General features: G+C 33.7%; 1 protein-coding gene and 1 long non-coding RNA gene across 3 annotated transcripts; both read left to right on the forward strand.

Annotated features, from left to right (window-relative positions):
• Positions 1 to 203: 203 nt before the first annotated feature.
• LOC143340370 (uncharacterized) lies at positions 204 to 730 on the forward strand. Its single transcript, XR_013079422.1, has 3 exons — positions 204 to 343; positions 436 to 507; positions 600 to 730. It is a non-coding gene; the product is annotated as an uncharacterized LOC143340370 (long non-coding RNA).
• Positions 731 to 7,769: 7,039 nt separating this feature from the next.
• LOC143340269 (growth hormone-inducible transmembrane protein) lies at positions 7,770 to 11,275 on the forward strand. Of its 2 annotated transcripts, none has more exons than XM_076762055.1 (5): positions 7,770 to 7,926; positions 8,112 to 8,345; positions 9,378 to 9,489; positions 10,306 to 10,923; positions 11,009 to 11,275. In XM_076762055.1, exons 2-5 carry the CDS (start codon positions 8,144 to 8,146, stop codon positions 11,094 to 11,096), a joined length of 1,020 nt encoding a protein of 339 aa, XP_076618170.1. In that variant the 5' UTR covers positions 7,770 to 7,926; positions 8,112 to 8,143; the 3' UTR covers positions 11,097 to 11,275. The 2 variants fall into 2 exon arrangements, with proteins under 2 accessions (XP_076618170.1, XP_076618259.1); XM_076762144.1 differs by having other exon boundaries at positions 7,925 to 8,034.
• Positions 11,276 to 11,303: the final 28 nt, after the last annotated feature.

The raw sequence follows: 11,303 nt of genomic DNA on the forward strand, positions 1-11,303 counted from the left end.
ATGCGGCCGGTAGATTCAGTGATTGTGCGTAGCAACAGTTTGTTTTTCAGGGTAAAGTGACCCCAAGCACGTTGTCGTTTACGGTGTTAGGCAAACGCGAGAATAGAAGCAGTGTTTCCTACGCAATTTTAAATTACTTCCAGAGCATCGTGGCTCTCCTTATTTTCTGAATCGCGTTAATAGAATCATTTGTTCGCCGATTTGAATCTTCGGTCGCGGTAATGCAATTTAATATCTAATAAAGATTATTTTTTTAATTTGAAATTAAAACTTCTCGTTGACGGTATTAGACTCAGTGCATCACTGAAGAGGACTATTGGGCGGTGCTCTACGAGCGAACATTGTAAGTATAAATTTATATTTTCAAATTTTTAATTAAAAATTTCTACAATTTTAACAATAGATTCAAATTGTTTTCTTATAGTTTTCTTACAGTCTGTGAACCTGATCCTGAAAACCAGCAGAAGTACCCGGAGAGTATCGGGCGGTGGACCACGAGCGAACAACGTAAATATAAATTTATACTTTGAAATTTTTAATTAAAAATCTCTACAATTTTAACAACAGATTCTAATTGTTTTCTTGCATTCTTCTTACAGTCACATCCTGGAAACCAGCAGGACCATGCTGACTTCGCTGATGACTTCAAGTGGTCAACATCGTCATCCGAGCATTTACATTTTACAATTGAGTTAGTCGCATGCATTTATGTTCCTCTGGTCCCCAACCATGTTGTAGGATGAAAGATCCGAATCAACACGGGTGACCAGTTGTATACTTGCTATTTTTGACGAGTCAAGTGACCACGGGTATGAAAAATACCCGTGAGTAGTAACACAAATTGTCATATTTTCTTACTGCAGGCTAGGGTCTTCTTGCACTCGCGTTTTTTCATGTTATAAATAAATATTACCTAATATGATTATGATAAAATTTTTATGAAAATATATAAAACAATTTTTATAATATGTATAAAATATTTTTATTAACTTTACATGAATTATAGATTGAATAGAATATGAATTGATATAATGTGAGAAACATTATATTAATCGTTTGATGGAGTAGAATATAAATATTAATTACTATAATATTATACAGTAATTTTAATAACATTAATATAATCCTTAAATATTGATCGTATTTAATGTATTTTATGTGCAAGAAGACATTTCGCGACTGATCGATTTTCAAGTCAAAGTAACATGTATTGTATACTAATTTCATCTTTTTAGAAATTTACTTTGCCGATAGAATCGATTATGAATTGTTGAATTTTTTAAATAATGTTATTTATTAAATTTCAATTATTTCAATTTTAAAGTAAATTATCATAAAATCTTAAATAAAGTCTTCCGTTTCACATTAATAAATTTCAATTATAACAGTTTTCTTAAATAATAATATTTTTCAATATTAATGTATTTTCTTGTTGATATATTTCATATAACAAGTCGAGTCTTTTTGATTAAAAATTAAATAAAAACTACCGTTTAGCTATATTTAATTAACAACATTTTTTAGTCAGGATTTTCAGACTAATCTTTCCGTGTTCATTGCCCAAGTTCATGCACACGCCCAGGTGCTATTTGCATGAGCGAAGGCAACGGGCACGATGACTTAGATTATAACAATTTCTAATAATGTATCAACGACTGACATTGGTTAGTGAATCGTGCGCGACGTACTGTCCACATGTGTGTGTTGTGGTTAGGTTGTGGAAGTACGTCGTTTAAACAATTCATTACAATTCTCTATACTTCTATTAATTGCAACATTCAATTTTTATTTACCAATTTATTAAATTAATTATTGATTTTGCTGTTTATATATTCATTTCCATACACGATAGTTCTAGTAATTCATACAATAAAGTAATAAATACAATATACTTGATCAATGACTTTGTATTGTATTAAATTATATAAAGATTTTATATTATACTAAACTATTATCTATAACATAAATACGCAATGGTCACTAGTCTTTGTCAGTCGATTTCAGGAAATGGTACGTACAATTAGAGTATGATTGAAGTCAGTTATGTCCGGGTGTCGGAGGAACCCCGGGGAGTCCTCTCTAGTTTAGGTCGCGCCCGGACATTGTGAATGAGAACCGTGGAGTGTTTGCTTGTTTGATTGAGTTTTGCAATTTTTTAAATATAGGGTTAGGTAGGTAGGTAACTTTCTGGTGTGTGTGCTTAATCTAAGTAGGTAGGGTCAGGGCAGAACTGTCCACATTAGTAATTCGGGTAGGCGCGTTTTCGCGTGGCAGTTCTGTTCCTGTAGTTACGATTTCGAGGGTAGAAATCTTGCTGATTCAAACGGTGTATGCTGTTTGTTTTAGCTTTATTTTCGACTTCTCGAATCGCGCGACTCTTAAAGTCGCTCTCTCGCGCTCGCGGTCGCGATTAGGTCCTTTTCGAAACGCTCGTCCCGCTCGAGATTCACCACGTATGCTCGACCAACAATTCGTATATTGTTGGAAGACTACGTATTGCACAAAATCTCGAGCCAAGTCTTAAGTAAGTTTCAGGCTTCGGCAGGACCGCCGAAGAAAGAAAAGGCTCTATATGAGCTGAAGAGGCCCTGACAATCTGTCTCAAGAATGGGCTACAACAAATGGCTTTTCATCTTCATCTTTGGATGAGGATGGAAAGTCATTCCTGTTACTACTTTGTCACTTAACTCGTCTGTAGTTGTAGTTAGTTTATTTTTCTAGCTGGCTCACGTATGCATGTACTTGGTACATGATTGCACCATACACGCCAGCTATCCCTTCCCTGTATTCTGTTGACTGGCTCACGTATGCATGTACCTGGTACATGATTGCACCATACATGCCAGCCATCAGGGCAATTCGCGGTTTTAATATCCATAGAGTTGCGAATGTACAATAATCGCGTTTGCTTTTAGAGTTGCGAACTGTTATTTTTCGCGTTTCCTTTTCAGGGTAGTGTTGCGACTTGACACGATACGCGATTGGTTTTATGCAAACTTAGCTACTGAATGTTTGCTTTAAAAATAGCGTTGCGAATTATTGATAAACGCGATTACTTATAAAATTGCGAATTACCATTTTTCGCGTTTGTTTTTCAGGGTAGTGTTGCGAACAATCACGATTCGCGTTGCTTTTTTACTCTTTTATATATATAATGGACGTCAGCCGCGTTTGTAATTTTCATGTTATAAATTAGCGTTGCGATCTTGATTAATCGTGCGATTTTTTATTTAGCGTTGCGATATTTTCAATGCCCAAATTCTACCCCAATTGTAGTACTAGTAGTAGTTAGATTATTTTGTGGCCAGTACATGTGTATGTACTTGTACCAATAGCCCCTGATTAAAGTTAGAGTTGCGAATAATATACAATGTTCGCGTTTGCTCGTAGAGTTGCGAACAAATATTTATCGCGTTGATGTGTTAGTGTTGCTTATAAACACGATTCGCGATAGTTTTTATGCAAACCTAGGAACCGGGCGTTTGCATTAAAAATAGCGTTGCGAATTTTTAGTAAACGCGATTGCGAATTAGAGTTGCGAATTAATATTTTTCGCGTTTGCTTTTCAGGGTAGTGTTGCGAATAAATACCATTCGCGATTGCTTTTATCGTTACAAGTCGCGTTTGGAATTTTTTTTTATTATAAATTAGCGTTGCGATTGTTGATTTCTCGCGTTGTTGCCCCGTAGTGTTGCGATATTTAAAACGTCTAACTTCATCCCCATACGTGCCACTCTATTGTAGTTTGAAGTAGCTTGAAGTAGTTAGTTTATTTATTGCATGTGTATTTGCATCAACGATGGACGCCGCCAGCACCACGATCCAGCATTTTTTGGGCAAAACGCGATTTGCATTAGCGTTGCGAAACATAAATATATTTCCATTAAAGATAGAGTTGCGAATATACAATAATCGCGTTTGCTTGTAGAGTTGCGAATTCCTATTTTTCGCGTTTCTTTTCAGGTTAGCGTTGCGAATTCCATACACGATTGCTTTTATTGTTATTTAAGAATAGCGTTGCGAATTTTTAGTAAACGCGATTGCGAATTAGAGTTGCGAATTACTATTTTTCGCGTTTACTTTTCAGGGTAGAGTTGCGAATAATCACCATTCGCGGTTGCTTTTATTGTTATGAATCGCGTTTGGAATTTTTATATTATAAATTAGTGTTGCGATCTTGATTTATCGCGTTTTTTATTAATTAGAGTTGCGATTCAATGTCCAAAACGCTGACCACTGCACCAGGATCATCAAGACGCAAGCTGGGATTCTGTAAAGCCTCGAATGGCTCAACGTCATTATTAAAATTAGTGTTGCGCATTATTGAATATCGGTGCACGCGATTTGATTAAAAAAGGAACCCTGTGTGGTTCATTTTACGAATAACAAGCACCACTCGTGTATAGTATTTTGTTTTATAGCTTTTTATTTTATAAATTAGCGTTGCGAAAAAAAGAATGGTCCACTCACGGGTTGTTTGAATTTAAGACGAGTGGACGTTTATTCCAACTATCTGAAATACATATATTTTTCCAAAAGAAATACTGCTTGAAAGTACTGTTGTAAATAGACCAATTGTTTTATTCTTTACAACGTGTTAGAATCTGTAATTTATGTGAATATATTTTTATTACAGATTTGTGACGCATTTAAAAATGCTATATTATGATTAATTTTATTGTAGATTAAATTTATGATTCCAATATATATATATCACTAATTATTTATTATTAGAGTTGATAATTTTTACGGAATATAATAATCTTTGCAATCGAATTGTTATTTATAAATAGTGAATTTTTTATAAATATTCTGCATTCTTTGCATAAATCAAAGTTTGTTCGCGGTCATTGTTTTAATTGATGGAAAATAGAATGCTTGCATCAAAAGGGTATGCGAATTTCAATTCGATATTTCATATTGAGAGTTATTTTCCGCGTAGAATCGACATTTTCGTTCGTTATTGCTTTTTCTGTACGAACACGTAATTTAGTTTTCAATACAGTAAAATATAATTATTGCAATGTATACGTCTTGAAAATTTTTTTATCATAAAAGAAACGAAAAATAAAATCTACGGTAACAAATGAATACAATTTTTAATCTATTTGGTATTTATCTTAACACTGTGACGAATTTAACATTTCATTCAATTTCAATTACGTAATATTTATGTTTTTAAACTTTTTAATATCAATTTTTACTCGTGGAAGCTTTAGTTCAAATATTAATTTCATAATATTACTTTTACTATGATCGGTTACCATTATCTTGACGGTATATAATTATTTTTTTCCGTGTCCATTAATACACTTTCATTTCAGCTATTAACCCTTTGAACAAGTTCTTGTTACAGAATATATAATCATTGAAGAATGGAATTGGGAATGGTACACGGATTCCATCTTGATCGTTCTTAGACAAATATTCCATACAATTCTATTTATTGTCTGAGTTTATGTTTCAGGGAAACATCGTGGGTTATCAAAGACACCAAGAAGAAAATATCTTTTCATATTTCTTTGTTTTATATTAGTTATATTTATTGTATATGAGTGTATGTTTTAGAAAAACATCGTGGGATTGTCGAAGACACCAAGAAGAAAATATCTTTTCATATTTCTTTGTTTTATATAAGTTATACAATTTATTGAATATGAGTGTATGTTTTAGAAAAACATCGTGGGATTGTCGAAGACACCAAGAAGAAAATATTTCCTCGTATTTCTTCGTTTCCACAGATTGCGTTAGAATATAAGTACAAATGTATATAGATTATAAGGTAAAGAAGCGTTCTCTAGCGTTTTCATAAATACTACCAAAGCGTGTGCGTATATTTAAGTACGAATTATTAATATTAAGGTACATATTAGTATTCTAATATGCAAGATCCATACTAACAGTTGCACATTTCTGGTTGGATCTTCAGTGTCTTATTAGGCACTGTCATAATGAAAGCATCCATTTAAGAAGGAATACGAATCAGGATTCGTATGTGCAGTTGCACATTCCAATTTTGTTTCTAAAAAACATGTGGTGGTTTATCTCACATGTATCAACATTTTGTTAGATTTTTCATCTCTTCATCAGAGTTCGTACGTGCAGTTGCACATTCCAATTTCGTTTTTAAAAAACATGTGGTGGTTTATCTCACATGTATCAACATTTTGTTAGATTTTTCATCTCTTCATCAGAGTTCGTACGTGCAGTTGCACATTCCAATTTCGTTTCTAAAAAACATGTGTATCATCTGGCATGTATTGACATTTTGTTAGGTTCTTCATCTCTTTGTTGGGCAGTTCTTTTAAGAATTCTCCCTTTGTAGCTCATTTCTAACTTTTCGATAGCTTCTCCCTTAGATAGGTATTCGAATTCCTCGCCAAAGGAAGGGTGGTTGGGGCGAGGCTAGGGTGGGTCTCTATTCGCAGCAACCTCCACGTGGTGAGACCTGGGTAATATTATTTACCGTTTAATTAATAATCGTATCACTCTTAGCTGGGTAATGCAATTATTAATTAAAAACTAAATAATATTAGCAAATTGGCTGCGATCCGCTTCGCATAGGTCATCATAAATATAGAGCTTCTTCGCTAGGTTAGTTTTGATTCTCATTGATTCATCAAAGATTCTAGAGTATTGTCAGAGACGAGGTATACGAGTAGATCTTTCATCCAATGCATTTTTTCGATTCACTTTTATGGGGTTTCGAAACCCCATTACTATTTTCGTATCATTCGCAACGTTACCAACAGATTCAGAAATAAATTTTTGAGCATCGATTGACGCTCAATTCTGGACTGTACAGTTTTCATTTCGTTAAAAAATACTAAAATTTCTGTAATTTCATTTTCTGCCTCACTTCCACTTGTGTTTATTTCTAAATCTGTTGGTAACGTTGCGAGTGACACGAAAATGGTAATGGGGCTCTAGAGCAACATTACCAACAGATTTAGAAATAATTGAATAATAAAACATGATTTAGAAAACTGAATAATAAGACATGTCGGTGTTTCGCGACCAACGAAATTTAATTATGATTTAATTTGTATTTTATTTCTGTTGCGGTCCCTGATTGAAATTCGACGCCATGGAAAGTTTTATTGGCGCGTAAACGACGCCATAACAGATAGCATACAATTCGACAAATTCGACGAAAAAAAAAATTTCAAATCGTTCTGAAAAAATTATTTTCGATTGCAGGGGTCAATTAGAATCATTTTCAATAATAGACATATCCTTGAAATCCTACGCATTTTCGAGAAAACAATTCTTTATCGAAAATATAATGCGAGCCCAGAAATGTTTCCCTGTTTCATGCGATCGATGAGGTTTTCTCCAAACGAAAACAAAATTGAACATGACATTTTCAAAATTCTTTTTCATTATGATACTTTCCTTATAACTACGTAGATCGGAAAGTAAAAATGCCTGGACAGTCGAAATTCGAAATCGTATGTCGATTGTCGTGAGGTAGAATTTCGGTTGTTACAAGAGCAAGAAGGAAAAGCTCACACTCGCTTTCTTTCTCGATTTCCCGAAGTTGCGCAATGGCGAGCTCATGTACGTACCTACATAGGGTCCTTACGGTAGCGCAAGTCTGTTTTCTCTACCACTTCGTTAGACGCTAAGAAAGTTCGTCATTACTAATGTTACCGTCGATGCACTCAATTATATCAAATCTGGTCACAGTAATTCACGCTTTTTTTCTCGACTTATCGTGAAATTGCTCTGAACTCATATACACGTATTAGGGGCATTAGTGTGCGAGTGTGGCAATTTTCGACGAATTGAGACGCAATCTGGCAGCCTGCGCATGCGTCGATTCGTTAGTGGCATCGTATAAGCACAGCAACTGACGTGAAATTGTCAGAAGTTTAGGAGATAGTTCGATCGTTCGAGAGAAACAATTGCAGCGTATTGCGTCATGTGAGTAATCACAAAAATTTTTGCGAAAAACTAATTTATAGTTTCGAATAAATCTTATTAACGTGTAGATTTTTCGAATCTTCAAGACCACTTGATGTGTTTCAAGCCGTGTGTAATTCATAGCTTACGTGATGTATTTTTCCTTTTGATTAACGGATGATTGTTAAATTTTCTCTTCTTCACAGATTAATAAGTTAACGAATATTAGGAGGTGAAGATGATGCTCGCGAGAGTGTGCCGAGCTGGTGCTTCACCAGCTTTGGCCAGTTTACTGAAAACTCCAGTTACTTCGAAACCGTTTATTCCAAGGATTCAATCTTCGAGATTGTTCGCTAGTGGTGGTCGTAATGCATTTACAAGAAGTTCTCGACGATCTGCCACCGTTTCAGAGCAGGCGATGGCTCCTGCAGGAGAAACAGGTAAAGTTTTAAATTCAAAATGAACGATTACAGTATTGCATATAATATGGTGCAATCAGAACCATGAATACAGGCATACTGGGTGTTCATTCTGTTATTGACAAGCATTATTTTTGTAAGAAAAATATAGTAAAGCAAATCTTTTGACTATTTTTTATAACGAATATAATAGTATCAATTAATTTTTTAAGTGTGTAATAAATTTCAAATTATAAACTTCTATAAATGAAAAATATATTTCACTATATGAAAGTTCCGTTGGAACAAATTCAATAATACATGGTGCTGTAATTTCCCAATTTATGCAAGATATAATGAGTGTCTTATTAAAGATATGCAGAATGTTCTAGACAGAACCCATGAATTAAGTTTAGTTAGATCTGGGTTATTCAAATTTTTTGAATATAAATTTTAAGTAAAAAATCAAAAAGTTAAGTAAACAAATGCAGTAATGAATGTCATTTGCATTAACCCTTAACACTCTGACTTTTAATTGTGAATATCGACTGGCAACTCCAACTTATTTTCATCATATTTCGACTTGCAAGTTTTTAAGTGCCAGATTTTAAATGCTACAATGACGTGTAAATAATAATATTAAAATCATTCAAAATAGTTTTTATTGTTCTCAGAAGTAATATAATTTTGATTACAATATTTATATTAATTATAATTGAGTAATGTGTGGAATGTTTTAAAACATTCATTGGGATGCAAACTGGGTTTGCATTCACAGGTCTCACGGTAGAAAACTCTTTGTTTTTTTGCCACATTACTTCCTTTTGGTGAACAAACATTTATTTTTTATTTGTAAACAATTACCTATAATGACCCAAAAATACATTTGGAGTAGAGTGCTGCACATTGGTGGTGTCTGAGAGGCACACTTGGAGTAGAACGCCGCACATCGGTGGTGCCTGAGAGGTACTTGGAGCGTTAAGGGTTAAAATTTAATTTGGGTCATGAAATTACATAGGAAAACATTAGCAATAAATCAATCTGAAGTACTCAAAATTAATTTCACTCTTGTAGCGTTTAATGTTGGAAAGGGTGCTGTTGCTGGTGGTGCTGTGGTAGGATTAGGTGCTCTATGCTATTATGGATTGGGTCTTTCATCATCTTCGGGAGCCATAGATTATGCACAGTATGTTTCTTATTGAGCAATACAGTGAAATTTTCATATCTGCAATTTATCACAGAGAAAAGAAAACAATATGGACATTGGAGAAGTTTTCTAAAATGTTCCAAATTGCAAAAACTTTGAAGAACAAAATTATCAAATATAATCCTCTCATGGAACAAAATATTAAAATTACATGAGTGATTACAGAAATATTAAAACCTCTGTAATAAAATTATAACCATTTAAAGGGAAAGAAATAACTTTCCAATCGCTATGCCTTTATAAAAGATTCTTGTAAAAGAATCTCCTACTACTGAAAATCCTTAACTATCTATATCTTCGTTGCTTGATGAACAAGTGTTGTCCATTAATCGTAAAGAGAACCTACATTCAAGTAATATTATGTATTGCAGGTATCCCTCGAGTTAAGCGGTTTTGGAGCAATTTTATTTAAAAAGAAAATATATATGTAATTATAGATGAATATTTTTAAATAAAAAAGATACTAGGTATTTCACAATAGTTTGTATATATTTCAGAATATTTCAAAGTCTTGACTTACGCTGTTTCGACTTACGCGGAACCAATTAACCGCGTAACTCGAGGGATACCTGTACATATATTATTTCGATAATAATTGCTATATCCTATTATTGGTTATTTTTATTATTAGTTGCCTTATTGTATTTCGTAAGCAGAACTTTATTAGAGATAGATATGTATAGTATATAGACACAATTATGTAAAATATGAAAGTTTCACTGTATTATAAAAGCAGATGTATTGCTAGCATCACAAATAGAAACAAAAGTTAATAGAATATATGACTCTTTATAGGATTTGGCCCCAATATGTGAGAGATAGGATTAAAACTACATATATGTATTTTGGTGCATCTGTAGCAGCTAGCGCTGCATCCGCAGCTGTATGTTTACGTTCGCCAGCTATTATGAACATGGTAATGCGCCAAGGGTGGCTTGCCCTAGGTGCAACCATGATAGCAATGGTTGGTAGTGGAATGGTGTTACAGAGTATTCCCTATAAGGAAGGTTTTGGAACAAAACAAATGGCATGGCTAGTTCATACTGGTATTGTTGGCGCAGTCCTTGCACCTTTGTACTTATTAGGAGGGCCATTGGTACTTAGAGCAGCATGGTATACTGCTGGTGTAGTTGGTGGTTTGTCAACGATAGCTATTTGCGCACCGAGTGAAAAATTCTTAAAAATGGGAGGACCACTTGCAATTGGTTTAGGAGTTGTATTTGCAAGTTCTGTAGGATCAATGTTCTTACCGCCTACCACAATGCTTGGATCTGGTTTACATTCAATGGCTCTGTATGGTGGTTTATTGCTATTTTCTATGTTCCTTTTGTACGATACACAAAGAATTGTCAAACAAGCACAAGTACATCCACAATATACACTCGACATGAGGCCATACGACCCAATCAATAAGTGAGTAATTTATTAAAATTATGTATGACTCTAATGCAACTGAACGTACGAATTTATACGTATATTTGTATATTTTCAATTTCAGTGCGATTTCTATTTATTTGGATACAATGAATATCTTTATCAGAATCCTCACGATATTGGCAGGTGGTGGAACCAATAGGCGAAAGTAAAATTCTAAAAACTTTTTTTTGGTAAAAATGACAAAATTAACAGTGATTTGGTATTGTTAATATAATAATGCGATAAATAAATAAGTTTCATTGTAATTATATATTTTACATTGTAGATAATAGACAATGTAATGTAAATTACTAGTTATATTTAAAATAAAATGTAAAAATTAGAAGTATCTTCTGTACAGAAAATACCAGTTACAG

Source organism: Colletes latitarsis, chromosome 1 (assembly GCF_051014445.1).
Source record: "Colletes latitarsis isolate SP2378_abdomen chromosome 1, iyColLati1, whole genome shotgun sequence".
Taxonomy (NCBI): Eukaryota; Metazoa; Arthropoda; class Insecta; order Hymenoptera; family Colletidae; genus Colletes; species Colletes latitarsis.